The following is a 15,168-nucleotide window of genomic DNA, read 5'->3' as shown; positions in this document are numbered from 1 at the left end:
CCAAAGTTTTGTCATGCTAATCTGTTTTCAGAAATTTAATTTGTATGGTCTTGATCTTAATCCTTCTGGACTTGCTGACCACAACTCTGTCTTTTCTAGTTATAATTGGGGCAAAGTTTAGATGGGGCAGAAGTGGAGGGGTAAGGTGGAGGCAGATTTGTTATAAAAATCAGAAGGATTTGCCATGGCAAGACATAGAACTGTGACTTTGTCTGAATCTTCCATTGGTTGTTGGCTGATTCACTTGTTTTAACAAATGTTAAAAGTGTTTAGAATAATTCATCTATGTTCTGGCAGGATTAGAAAGATTCATCTGTTTGAACATGAAATTTTTAAAGATAAAATCAAACATTGGTATTCCGAAAATGTCAGTACTATTCAGCCATACTCATATTACACTGTAGTTTGATGTTATTGAGCCAAGTCCTCATTCTGTTTTAACCTTCAGGAAAAATATTAAGATACTCAAACATTTTTTCTTTCAGATTTCCTTGATATGTGACAAATTCTCTGGCAAACCTCGAGGCTACGCCTTCATAGAATATGAACATGAAAGAGACATGCACTGTAAGTAGTTCTGTTTATGGGAACTTTCCCTGTGAAAGTATTCTTAATTGACCTATCACAGCTGTAATTACTTTTGGTACATTTGAATCATATAGGTGAACTCAATCCAGAGATGTGAGTTTTGACATTTTAGTTGGAACTTATTTTTCAATTTTTGCAAAGCACGTCTGCCAGTTTAAATAAACGTGTCTCCTTGTATTTGCACATTACACTCTTCTTTGCAAGGAATGTTTAATACCGCTGTTGAGTTTCTTGAATGCTATGATTACCATCCAAAAATGCCTCAAGTGTATCAATGAATTACAGGCTGTACATTTTTATATACAATGAGAATACTTTGATGGGAATGGTTTTCTTTTAAATTCTGGCATTCTAGAAATTGATTAATGGCTATGTTGAGATGTTGGAGTCCTAAAGTGCCATCCCCATTTCCATCTGTCAATCTGGATTGATGTCATTTAGTCATCTATTATATGTTGATGTGCCTATTGTCTTAACAAGTCCAATTTTGTTAAAGTTATTGCCCTTTTCCTGGAGTATCAACTGCTACAAGAGCAGATCCTTGTGACCAGCTTTGCTGAGGAACAATGCAAGATATTCTGATACAGTTAGACGTATAGATTGTCTCATAGACACAGATGAGCCCTTTATGCATTTAGTCTCACTGACTTTAATTAATTGATTAGCTATGACACTTGACCATCAGATTCATGTCTTTATTTTGGCATGTTACTTGTATCTGGTGTGGCCCAAAACCATTCAGCATAGTCTGGTGTAATTTGATATGAACAGTTTCACAGACTTGAATGTGCCTTTTAACAGTTAACAGTCCCATTTTCAAGAGTTTTGGCCCCCAGATTGATTGTCTTTTCCTGACTGGTGTCCACAAGATAACTTCAACAGAATTTGTTGGATTTCAAGCAGATTTGAATGTGACTTCAAACTGATGCCATTTTCAGTGAGGGACATCAGTTACAGTAGTTATAGCCCCTGATTCCCTGTCCTTCTGGATTCGGTTTCTACAAGAAACCTTTACTAAACTTTGTTGCATTTCAACTAAACTTGGCAGGCACCATTGATGAGAGCTTCAAAGAGATTAATTTCATGCAAAACTGTTATGGCAATCTGCTAGCCCTTCCTCCTAATATTTGTGTTTGCAACATAACTTTTCTTTTGAAGTAGTGCCTTTCCATTGAATAGACCTTGAATGAGTTGATCTTCTGCATTCCACATCATCATTTGTGGGAGTTATGGGTCTTTAAATGCGATCTTCTTCCAACTTGGTGGTGAGTTTTTTAAAACAAATTTTTTGCTGAGCAAATTGTAGATAGCAAATCCCATTGTGATTTACACATTGCTAATGGCTATAGATTACATCATTGATAACTACTGTACCACACAATATTTTTGTTCAGTGTGCTTTTTTTTCAGGATAGTTTGCATTCACATGCATATTTATTCTATTTGTCTTTTGATCCGGATTGAACATGATTGCCTGATGGTAATAGCACATGTTACTCACATGCATTTACTTTGGGTTCAGGACAGAGGGAGTCTAATCATTATTAGTCTATACATACATATGGACAGATGGACAGACAAGCAGAAAGACAGAGATACATACATTTTGACTATATGATCACTGAAGCATAGAGAGAAAGAGTTTTGTAATTTATATGGAATATGGGTCATTTTTTTTTTTTTTTGGAAAATCTTAGTTTGATTGTTATGCCTATCAGATGACTTAGATCTTCAGGAGTTGTGGTTAAGTTTTAGAAAAAGAGTTTTATGCATTGATCAGAATTCTATGCAAAGATTTATGTGTGTTAATAATATATATGACAGAAGTCTGCTTGTATGCATGTTGTTTATTGGTCAAGATATTTATTCATTGTTGATAGAGGTTAGGATGGCCAAGGGTTTGCTACTAATCTGTCCGAATGAAGGTTTGTGCAGGAATACCTATTGCAGTATTTGGGGATGAACTTCAGCTAACAAACAACATCAATTGGTCTGTTGCACAGTATAGGTTTGTACAGTGAGGCAGGATGGCCTCTTGGTTGGCAGATTGGGGAAATAAAATGGTATAAATTTGTGGAGGAAGGATATCTCTTTTATCAGGGGTTCAAAAGAATCACTTTTTGCTTAACTCGTTCAGCCCCAGCACTGTTATCAGTATCTCTGCTGCTATGCCCCAGAAGCACTAAGCTGTGTATAGCTGCTTGTGCCCCAGAGTTTTTACCTGTTTGAAAATTTTTGAAAACATCATGCACATGCATTCACTCTTTGCCTTAATTACTCTTCTTATATCCAATTAAAATCCCTGAAATTTTCACCAATTATTCCAAATGAATTTTTCTACACAGTGGTGTATTTTCTTTTCTTCCTATTTGTCCAAGTCTTTCACAACTTATTTATACACTATGTACAAATTTATGTGCAACGTTTATCCACAAGAACTCTATCATCATCGCTGTCAGCATCCACATCTTGTGATGACTAAATTTCAGAAACTTCTATGTCCTTATCTAAATCTCGCAAAATATCCAACTGCCAAATATATCTTTCCTCAGCTTGCTCAATATTTTCAAGTTCAAACCCGAGAAACTCCTCATTTTTGCACACATTAAAAATCACTCTTATGTCAGCCATCATTTACGATTTTCATGAACAGAACACGTGTAGTGAAACTGCTCTCAAGCAGTAACCCTTGGCTTCTGAACAATTCAGATTTCCACAAATGAAAGTAAAATCATTTCTGATTGGTTTAATATTTGTTTAGTTCTTGGAGAAAAAACCCATTTGCAACCATTCAGAGATGTTGTATCTAACACACATTCATCATGACTGCAGACAGGATCAGCCATTGAATGCAGTAAACAAACCACGACTACAGGCGGGATCGGCCATTGAATGCAGAAACCGGATCACGCCTACAGATGGGATCAGGGCCGAATGAGTTAATACATGTATTAGGTTTTTTTAGGTGGATGATTTAATGTTGTGAACTGTAGTCTTCAGTCAGTCTTAAAAACAAAGCCAGCCTCACAAGTATACGTCAATTTATCAAGTTGAAATGGAATTAGATCACTGTCTAATAAATGATTCAGTGGAAAAGTAAATACTTGAATGCCTGTGATGTCCCACATGGTCTGTTAGTGTCTTTCTTCAGGACTGGGTGATTCCACAATGAGGCAGCTATTCTGGGTTGTCACGGGCAGGTATTGAATCTGTGACCCTTGGATTTTAAGTCTAATGCATTATAAACAGAGCTACTGGGGGCTAGATAGATTAACTACTACGGCTAGATAGATTGACCACTTTGGGCTAAAAAAAAAAAAAAGAACTATGGTGGGCTTGATAAACTGCTGTGGGCTAGATAAATGGATTAACTTCATAAAGCAGAGTAATGGAAGAAAGCTTATCTTGACATGATAAAAGACTCAAAGTGTACACAAGTGTTCTTTTTATGTCCTGTTGACACTAAATGAAAAGTGTGATGATCTGACCTTCAACATGGCCACCATAGTTGTTTTTGTCCATGATATTGCCTAATTGTTGCTAGCAGGATAATTTACCCAAAGTAGCTGGTTACTTTTTTTCTGTGCACTGTACCCCCCCCCCCAAACTGGGTAAGCATTATTAAACTTCATGTTACTAAAAAATTTTTAGTTGTTATTCCCAGTGTCCCATGGACTTGGGAGTTTTAACTTTGAGACTGTGATACGTCAGGGTCCCATGTGATGGAGGGACACTTGCCCATACAGATCACTCACACATCTCACCTTTGTCTACACGAGTTCAGATCTCAGCTAGACCAACTTGGGTATGTGAGAAAGCTTGCCATTAGCTTCCCATTGGTCAGTTGTCCCATCCTCCGTAATGCTATCGATTTAAACTTAGAAAATGTGTATATCTTGACATTGTCTGAAGCAAGTTCAGTGATGTTCTGTCCATTGTATCAGGTTCAGGTTGGAAGGCGATGACAAAAAGAATTTTGCCCTGCACTTTAGTTATGTTGTGAACATGACGATTTGAGCATGTAAGAAAATACTGTAGTTGTAAAATTTGGTATGCTGGAGTTTTCTCAAGAATATTGAAGATAAATTTCAATACTCTGTAGTTACCAAAAAAATAAAAGGATGGAAGAAATGGACTCTGGATTGGGGTGGGGGGTGGGCATTAGAGCATCAGACGCTTTGAGGGACTCATTTAGAACTGTTTATCAGACCCCGGACTGGAAACAATGTCTGTGGATACATGCATTCATAATTGATGATAGTTGAAGGAATTAAGTGTAACACTATTTGAGTTACTGAATTATAATAAATGAATTTAGTGGAATGTTTTGCCCTGGTAAGAGGCAGGTACAGGAATCTGAGAAACAGTGCCAGTTAGAGGTGAGTGGAGGAGATGGCATGAATAATCATCACAGGAAAATATTGTTGAATAGATGTATTGTTTGATATATTGGATGCAGATATATCGGAGGGAATAAGAAAGAGTGTAAATGTAATAGAATTTAGTAATAAACTGAAATAGTAATTTATAATGCATAATGTAGTTTTTGTTATGTTTGCTTGGTAAAGTTTTGGCCACATAGAGTCATATTCTGATTGGCATGATGATCAGTGATTCAAAACTTATGAATAATTATTTAGCCTTTTTTTACATTCTAATTCATCTGTAATACTGGTATCTTTTTAACCTTTATTTTTTAATTATTTATTTTACATTTTGGAGGATTTTAAATACATTTAGAGACTTTTTGCATCTTAACCTTTAGGTTTTTTTTAATACTGTTTTACTTATTGCTTACATGTATTTGGAAGTCTTTATCTTCCTTAGATTTTTGTGCAATTCTTTTGCATTTGCAGTTTTGAAACTTTCCTTTTAATCAGCATCATATAGCCTTTATTGTGCAGATATGCTGTTAATTGCTAATACATACCAGTAATATCTGCAGTGTTTTGCTCATAATCATGTGTGCAGAGTCATGATTTGCACACAGTTAAAGGACAACAAATAATAACCCAAATAAAAAAACTATGAATAAAAATGAGAGTTAACCAGAATGGGGTAAGTTGACATGGGTTGGAGATTTGGTAAGTCCAAAACTGAGACACAAAACACAATCATCTTTTTATGTACCATGCCTTGCTGGATGGTAAGTGAGAAAATCTTCTGTCATAATTTGCTGTTTTGAATTGAATTGAAATTAGATTGGTTTTCTAAATTGTCTGTATTATTTTTACTTCAGACTGAGCGAAACATGATGGTCCCGATCATGATACCTTTATCCTACTTGTTCTTGAAAAAACTGGTTTGTATAACAGTGGTAAGATATGGGTGGTAAGAACAAAACAATACAAATATTTTGCAAAAAAGGACGTAAATGAATCAAATAAGAAAGAAACGGATTTAAAGTAAAATATGTGTTATAAAAGAAACAAATACATTTGATCTCAACCTAAAAAATAAAATTTAAAAAAAGATCAAAGATTATATTGTCTTTACTAAACTTAATTATTGCAAATTGTAATAGAAGAATGTTTATGAAGTGTGTTTCTTGTAATATAGGGGGTGGGATGAAATTCTGGTCACAGTTTAGTTTGGTGTGTCTATCCCCACTCTAAGTAAGAATATAGCTGCATGCTTGTTTAGTAATTTTTATATTTAAACAGTCCTTCATAATGTGCTAATCTTTACATATCACTTTATTTGCTTTCAATAATTAATTGTTTTCATAAAGTGAGTGTTACATTTAAATTGACAAACCAATTGTTTTTCAAGTAAACTCGGAAAACCATCAGAATTGGACACACTGGACCTAGCTGTGATATTCATTAGATCTTTTCAAAAACACGAAATTAGTCTTTTTTTTATAGTATCATTAAGTTCCATCTTTAAAACCAGTACATAATTGTATTTTTTATAAACACTTTTTGTTTTCTCTAAAGTAAGAATAATTAAACAGTCATAATTTAAGAAAAATTAAATTTTTATATGTCAAATAAAAGCCTCTAATAGGCTCTGGTAAGCCAGGTAAGTTACCTCCCCTGGGAGTTGGTAAGTTAGCTCCCTTGGGAGTCCTGGCCAAGGATAAGGATAAAAGACGGACTGATTGCAAGATCGCCTTCGAAAGGCTCCGTCATTGCACATCATCCAATGCAGGGTGTGGGATTTTGGGATCCTAAATGGGTAGGTTAGTACGTAAGTTGCCCAGAATTATTTTTATTTTTTTTTTGTGTTGTGAAGTTTACTGACAAACTAAAATATCTTTTTTTGATCTAAAAATCCCCATTTGCCAGAACACGAGTTTGTACCAACAGTCTCAGATTCAGAAAAGATGACATTGTATGGTCTTATCTAACGTTATTTTTCATTTGTTTTCCTAGGTAGGTATATGAAAATTGTCCAGTCATGCAAATACATTTTGTACAAGTATTTATTTATGCCACAACTCAGTAACTATTTTATTGCTTCTTCAAACTTATTATTTTGAACCTAATTTGTTTGAAAAATGCCATCCATTTCCAGGTAAGTCGGAAGATGCCAACAATTTGTTGAAGGATTTTTAAAAATTTTGTATAGTGTACATGTACCTTTATGTATGATGATTCAGAGTTGGGTTTGATTGTAGTGGACAGATGATCACATTTAAAATTTTCTGTCTGGAACAATAGCCCACATGTTTTAAGATGGGATAGGCAAAAGGAACTATTCGTTATAACTGGTCACAGTAACCCAGCTCTTGGTGGACTTAGCAAAGAAAGAAGGAACACTTAAGGAAAAATTTGTCGAAAACTTTGATTTACCATCACTGCAAAAGCATGAAATCGTCTAAAACTTTGATTTACCATCACTTCAAAAGCATGAAATTGTGTTAATCACTTTCCATTGCTGAAAGCCAAAGCAGGCCATGCGACCCTGGATAACTGCCTAAATGCCAGTGTATTAAATAATTTCAAAGAGCACTATAACCAGAACATGGTATAAAAACCAAACACAAGATTCTGGTAAAATGCAAAGCAAGACAATCCAGTTAGATCCCAAGCAGCTAGTTTACCTACTTATAAAGTTACCATAGCATCTTGATGCCAAAAAAGATTGCTTTCAGTATTATACTCGGATTCTAAATGGTACATTAAAATTTTGAATCTGATTGGATCTCTTTGCAGGCAGGTTTAGAAAAGTTGGCAGACAAAAATTTGTGAAATGAATGATAAACATTTCATTTTGGAATCCGTGCATCTTCAGACAACAGAAAGTAAAAAAGTACTAGGAGGGCTATGGAGGGCAAATGGGTGTATTTTGTATGTTATTTTACATGTGTTTTGATGTGTTCATGTTTGCCATGAAGACAGAACTTTGAAAGTTGAGAAGGACAAGTTTTTGTTCTTGTTCCCAGAATTAAATTACAATACAGTTTTCTACTACTTATTTGTTAACAGTGTGAGGCAGTTAATAACCAAAATCTCAATGAACAAAATCTCAATTTAAAAAGTTAAGCGGATAAACACATGCACACGCACACTTAAAAAGAAGTTTCATGGATCATTTGCTATGGATTATGCAAGATGCTAGAATATTTTGTGAAATCAGCATAAATGACAAAAAGATTTAATTTTAAAAAGAAGACATTGTGTTCATCTGTCTGCTCTACATTTTGTCAGCATTTTTTATGTTGAACCCAATTCTGTGCCTTTCTTCATCAGCATAGATCACTAAATTATCATGTACAGCTGTCGACAGATCATGTGACAATATTACACCAGTAATTATTTCTTTCTTTTTCTTTCGGGAAGCCATGAGAGCTCGTTGCTTCAGAGTTAGTAATGCCCGCTACTTGGTGAAAAACTGTGACCACAGATGTTTGTTACTAAATATTTTGAAAAGAAAGACACCTTTCCCCTCCCCACTTCTCTGCCTCATGATGCATTTACATCTTCACAAGCCATTTTGCAACTGGATTAAACTTAGCTGCCTGCTGCTTGTTTAATTTTAATCATGTGCTTGTATGACGTCTAGTAAGTTACATTTCTTCGCTAGTATGCAGGTGAAGTATTGGAATATAGTCTTGAGTCCTTCAGAACTTAAAAGCAGGTTTATAGTATTTTGTGTTGCGAAACGGCTGTTCATTTTTTTGGGAAACATTGTATGTTTACTGATTGTTCTCAGCCATGTATCTTATGACTGTTTTCAATTTCCATTCCTAATATGGTACCTCCATTTTCTAAAAACAACTCCGCCGCTTGCCAATTTAGGCAAAAGAAAATGTTCTCACCTGCTTTAAATCCCAGATCTACTTGTTTCACATAAATTCTTTTACACAGTAAAAACTGAATTTATAGCTGGTAGGTCAGGTACCATTATGACATTCATTGCCATGAATCCCATGTGGGGATTTTTGTCTTGGACATGCCAATGTATGCATTTAAATTTTTCATTTGTTCTGTTTGACGATGTAATTTGAGCCCATGTTGTGTATAGTGTTTCTCTTTGCCCTCATTTGTACATCAAAACACCCTAAATGTTTAATTTGACCTGTAGTTTTTTATGCCAAAGTTTTTTTACTCTATCTGACTTCCAGTTCTGACATTAAGGGGATATTTGACTCCAGTTTTGCAACCCTAGATGATACACTGTTGTTAAGCGAATGGTTAGAGATTGATTATCGGTTTGACATAAAAAAAAGAATGGGAATATTTTATAGGCAATGACTTTTTTGTTACAAGATCATCAATTTTGAACTTTTTAGTACAATTTTTAGGTTAATTTCAGGGCATGAAAAGTTTTTGATTTATAGACTTCAAATCCCAGCGAATGCATATTTATCTTCACAAATCTTCCTGCTGGTGTTTTCTTGTCACTTGCTCCAATGTCTAAAATTACTGCTGAAACAGCTTCCAGTTTACATTGAATTTGGTCTTTATTATTACAAAAATAAGGATGGTATTGAGTAATAGCCAAGTACTTTTTGTCAGTCCAGAAACCAAGGTTGTAACACTTTCACTAGTGAAAGGTTTTGGGTTAAATTCAAAATCGAGCCATTTTATATAATCATGAAATTCAGCCAATTATTTGAGTACTTTTGAAAAAAGATATACTCAGACCTTCCATTAATGTAGAAATGGTAGCTGTTTCATCAATATTTGGTTCAAAATGCTGTTTGAAAAGCCACGTACAATTTCTCACTTTGCTTTCGATCATTTTTTGTAGCTGCTTACAAACATGCAGATGGCAAAAAGATTGATGGCAGAAGGGTTCTTGTTGACGTAGAGAGAGGGAGAACAGTCAAAGGATGGAGACCCAGAAGACTTGGTAAGTAATGTAATATTTATCCATTGTGCCCCAGTTGAATAAAAAAAAATATACCTATATTTAATCACAAATAATGCACTTACCAGCCAGAAGAAATCATTTATCCATCAACACATTAATCCATAAGCAAATTTCAGTGTAGCACTTGCCATATTTCCAAGACAGAAAAATATATTTTCAAAGAATCCGTGAACTTGAAAGTTTTGCACATGGTTATACTCTAGGGTCCATATTTGGAGGGTCTTTTATACACGGGGGTAATTTTACAATCAGTATTAAGGACAACACAAGTGTGTCACAAACAGTTTCACTCTTCCAAAGAAAAGAAGAGTTATATACGATAGTGAAACAGATAACCCAAGCATAACACTCATGCTACATGTAACTTTTCGTTATAATAATAGTCTATACACTACAACAGAGGTGAGGGCCCAGTATCGTTCCATTATTTACAATATAATTTCCTAAATTGGAATTGATGAAAATGAAACATTTTCTTGTAATAAATATTAGCTATTTATTGTTAATTTCATATACTAGTAACAGCCATATATTAAATGTGATAATACCTCAATACTATGCAACGTTTTATGTTATTTTTTTGGCTCGCTCATAAAAACTGTCCTTCGAATGATATGGTCAACCCATAGTCCTCACTAACATAGTTGTATTAACGCACCACATGTAAAATTATGCGCATGAACTATATTGCACAAGTGAGAAGTTCTTTTTCACTTTTAAGGAAATTATTGGGTGAGAAAAAGAATCTACGTGGGGAGACAAATAATATAACCCCTTGACTGGGATTTCCTTGTCTCAGTCCAAAACACAACATAGATTCTATATATCTCTATATTGTTTTCTGAAACATATCAGCATAAATTATAATTTGTTATGTCAGCATATTTGTAAGTATTTACAATTCATATACTGTATTCTGCTTTAATTAGAGAAATAATTAATATTTTAAGTATAATTTGGGGTTTTTGTCTGATCTCGTGTAATCACTAGGTAAGTAATAAAGAAAAAAGTTGTGGTCCCTGTCAGATTCTTGGTGGTTCCTCAAAAGTATTTCAATAGACCAGTGGTCCCTGTCAAATTCTTGGTGGTTCCTCTAAAGTATTTCAATAGACCAATGGTCCCACCAAGTTGAATCCTAGATTGAACCCTGATACATGTACTGCTCTTTTCAGACTAGATCAAACAACTGTCTACCATTTAAAAACGACCCAATTTACCTTGTTGAAAACTGACAGTTTTAAGTACCAGAGATGCTCCAGGTCAGTTCTCATACAGATCTCATAAACCACTGTAACTTTTATTTCTGATGATGATGGTTTATATTAACGAAGCTTTAGCCTTATGGTAGTTCATCTGACAGTAATCCAACACTTTGCATAATGAAGAATTATATATCTCAATTCATCAAAGAAAGATGAGGTAAATGTCATATTGCAACTTTCATAAAGTAAAACACCAAATTTTTTTTAACTTAAGGTAGAGTTTCCACTGAAAATTCATAGTAAGCTTTAAATGTTTTAACCCATAAAATTTAAAGAACAGGGGTAAAGACTATTGAGAAATGACTCTTCTTATGTCACGTATTTAGGCTCGAATAACTAACACAAGAACATGAAAACAACAAGCTTTAAAAAAAATGCAATAATTTATTTCCCTGGAAAAATTCTGTAAAAATGAAAAAATATGAACTTACGGTTTTATGTAATCAAATCCAAAAATAATCCAAGAATAAAATTTGTGAAGTGATATAATGATTTCAAGTTCCGAGTCCTGGCAAAGTATCCGAGATGGAAGACGATGACATATGCTGCAACCTGTGGTGTTGAGGTCTACAGTTCTTTGTAGAAACAAGAATTATCACTCAGGTTTTGGAAATTTGATTAAACTTTTATAAATACTATCCTTGTTCAACAATTTCACATGAGCACGCATATTTGCCAGGAAAAAAAGAATTAATCCTTTTGATTCCAAATAATTTGAAATAACTCCAATCCAAATAATTTGAAATAACTCCAAACAGCACAACATACAACTTCTTCTACTGAGAATAACTCTCCAAAACAAAGGTTATATCATCTTCTAAAATGCAAAAAGGAGGTCACATGATCATGCTCCAGAACCCCGTAGAAATTAGGTACTTGTTAAAGATCACATACACCCAGTGTGGCCCTGACGAAAACCAATCACTTTACTCAAAGAAATAAAAAAATAAAAAAAATTCTTTACATCTTAAACCACGTAGTCCCATCATGACCTGATTAACAACCAATCATTTTAAAATAAAAAAAGAACTTATTTACATGATTGGTACCAATTTTGAATCAAAGTCAGGATCTAGATCAACACCTGGTTGTTTACAAAACAAACAGTCATGGTCAAATTATTTTCTGGAAAAAGTATCATCTCTAGTGAATAAATTTACATTACAACAGCATGTAATGAAAAATAAGTTTTTAAAAAACTGACATACAATTAAATTGAGATAAATATTTATATTAAATCATATATAATTAAATCAAACATACATAACACTGTACACAGCGTTGGAATTTTGTTTGTGTACTAAACTTATCAAGCGCAATTATGCAAATGTGAACAGGTGAAAAATAAAGTCCAGTCTTATCCTTAAATTAAAGAGATTGACAAAAGTAATGATAAGTCCTCCGTTCAGCGTTTGTGTAGAATTTGGTTTTCATTTTGTAAATGATAATGAAAAGATGAATTTGAAAAATAACATAATAAAAACTAGTCATCTGACTCAAAATCTGATTACCAAATCTGTACCTATAGCTAGGACAATCATTTTATGATGTAAATGTTTTGCAGTTAATGTTTATCTTGACTGTTGTGAAATAGTGCTCAAGCGTTGATAGAAATCAAAGAGTTTATTGCCAATTTGTGTGCATTATCAGTGCATTAGTGGATCATGTGATGAAATCCAGATGTCATTAGGAACAGATAATAGAATGTTTCTAATGTATCATTGTAGACAAAGGGTGGAATTTTCCTATCAACACTGATGCATATTAAAGGACATTTTTTATCTCAATCTCTTCAGTGGAAAATAATGGTCAAAGTCAAAACAGCATACTGGGAATACAGATGAAACTATTCAGGCAACAAATTCCCCAGCAAATGTTCTCACCTTTATAAGATAGAGCTTAAAATGTTGGGTTTTCAGTGTTAACTTTAAATGTTGTTGAAACATGTATGCTTCAGACCTCTAAAGGTAATGTCAATATACAGCATCTAAAGGTAATGTCAAAACACAGCATCCAAAGCTAATGTCAGTACACAGCATCTAAAGTTAATGTCAGTTACACAGCATCTAAATATAATGTCAATTACACAGCATCTAAAGGTAATGTCAATTACACAGCATCTAAAGGTAACATCAATTACACAGTATCTGAAGGTAATGTCAATTACACAGCATCTAAAGGTAATGTCAGTTACACAGCATCTGAAGGTAATGTCAATTACACAACATCTGAAAGTAATGTCAGTACAAAGGTAATGTCAATTACACAGCATCTAAAGGTAATGTCAGTTACACAGTATTTGAAGGTAATGTCAATTACACAACATCTGAAGGTAATGTCAATACAAAGGTAATGTCAGTTTCACAGCATCTGAAAGTAATGTCAGTACACAAAACATCTGAAGGTAATCTCAATACACAGCATCTGAAGGTAATGTCAATTACACAGCATCTGAAGGTAATGTCAATACACAGCACCTAAAGGTAATGTCAATACACAGCATCTAAAGGTAATGTCAGTACACAGCATCTAAAGGTAATGTCAATACGCAGCATCTGAAGTTAATGTCAATTACACAGCATCTGAAGGTAATGTCAATTACACAGCATCTGACCGCTCTGGTGGCCTAGTGGTTAGAGCGTCCACCTTGGATGCGGGAGGTCGTGGGTTTGATCCCCGGCCGAGTCACACCAGAGACTTAAAAAATGGCACTAACAGCTGCCTCACTTGGCGTTCAGCATTAAGAGGTTAGTGTTAGGACTGGTCGGTCTGGTGTCAGGATAATGTGACTGGGTGGGACATCATGCTACATGTTTGCAGCATGATGCCCCAGTGCTGGACATCACTATAAACTGCCACACTGCAGACGTTATAGCGATATGACCGAAAAATTGTTAAAGCTACGTTAAAAATAAAAATCACATCACATCACATCACAGCATCTGAAGGTAATGTCAGTTACACAGCATCTAAAGGTAATGTCAATACATCATCTAAAGGTAATGTCAATACATAGCATCTGAATTGTGAAGACATCTTGCACAATGATATGATTTATAAATATGAACTGGTGAAGAAATTAAGATAGAACAAGACATAATGATCTGGTATTGATTTTTCTTTTATAAATAATACAAATAATTTAAAGTAACTATTACAAAGTCTTTTTCATTCTAATCTGAACTACAGATGCTGTACATGTCGCTAATTTGAACAGTTCAGAACGTACTGTTTGCGGGACACTTAAGCTTCTAACTGTGTTGCAGTTAATGTGTATCTTGATTATTGCAAAAGAATGTTCAAGTGGTGATGTAAATCTGAGTATTGTACATGTCATGTACAGAATGTTAACAATAGGTCATGTGATGAAAGACAAGTCACATGATGAAAGATGAATGCATATTCCACTGGTGTTCTAAATTTGAAAATATGATCATACAGTATAGGATTGAAAGAATGAGACATTCACCATTTTTAAGTACAATCATAAAGATAAAGGAAATGGAGAAAGAGACATTTGCCATCATTATTCTACACTGGAAAGAAACATGATTCACACTTACTGTATGAATGTGAGAAAACCCATCTGTAAATGATGCTCATTGAAATAAAAAGTTTTGTCAAGTCAAGTATAGACAGATGTTCTTTATATGCAGTTTAAATCTGTACAAAAGAAAACACTTAATTAAAGTGGTTTATAAATGCTGGCCAATAGACACTGGTGTCATATGGTTCCCACTAAGACTGATTTCATTGTATACACAGGCTATATGTGTACATCTTTTGCCTAGCTGGATGTAATTTGATTCCCACTAAGACAGGTTTTGTTGTATACACAGTTCTGTATGTGTATATCCTTTGTCTAGCTGGGTGTCATATGGTTCCCACTAAGACAGGTTTCATGGTATACACAGTCCTATATATGTACATCATTTGCCTAGCTGGGTGTTTTATGGTTCCCAATATTGTATACACGGTCCTATATGTGTATATG

At 34.3% G+C, this 15,168-nt stretch overlaps 1 protein-coding gene across 1 annotated transcript in view; it reads left to right on the top strand.

Annotated features, from left to right (window-relative positions):
- Positions 1-15,168, top strand: part of LOC149785135 (U1 small nuclear ribonucleoprotein 70 kDa-like) — an 86,606-nt gene that overhangs the window by 53,957 nt on the left and 17,481 nt on the right. The window contains exons 6-7 of the mRNA XM_089978899.1: positions 486-567; positions 9,790-9,891. Of these exons, the coding sequence (XP_089835025.1) occupies positions 486-567; positions 9,790-9,891 (184 nt within the window). The remainder of the gene's footprint in view (positions 1-485; positions 568-9,789; positions 9,892-15,168) is intronic.

The sequence above is a fragment of the Sinohyriopsis cumingii genome, chromosome 13, assembly GCF_028554795.1.
Source record: "Sinohyriopsis cumingii isolate HCF-2022 chromosome 13, ASM2855479v2, whole genome shotgun sequence".
In the NCBI taxonomy this organism is placed as follows: domain Eukaryota; kingdom Metazoa; phylum Mollusca; class Bivalvia; order Unionida; family Unionidae; genus Sinohyriopsis; species Sinohyriopsis cumingii.
Note: the sequence above shows the minus strand (reverse complement) of the source record. Positions and strands in the feature narration are given on the sequence as shown.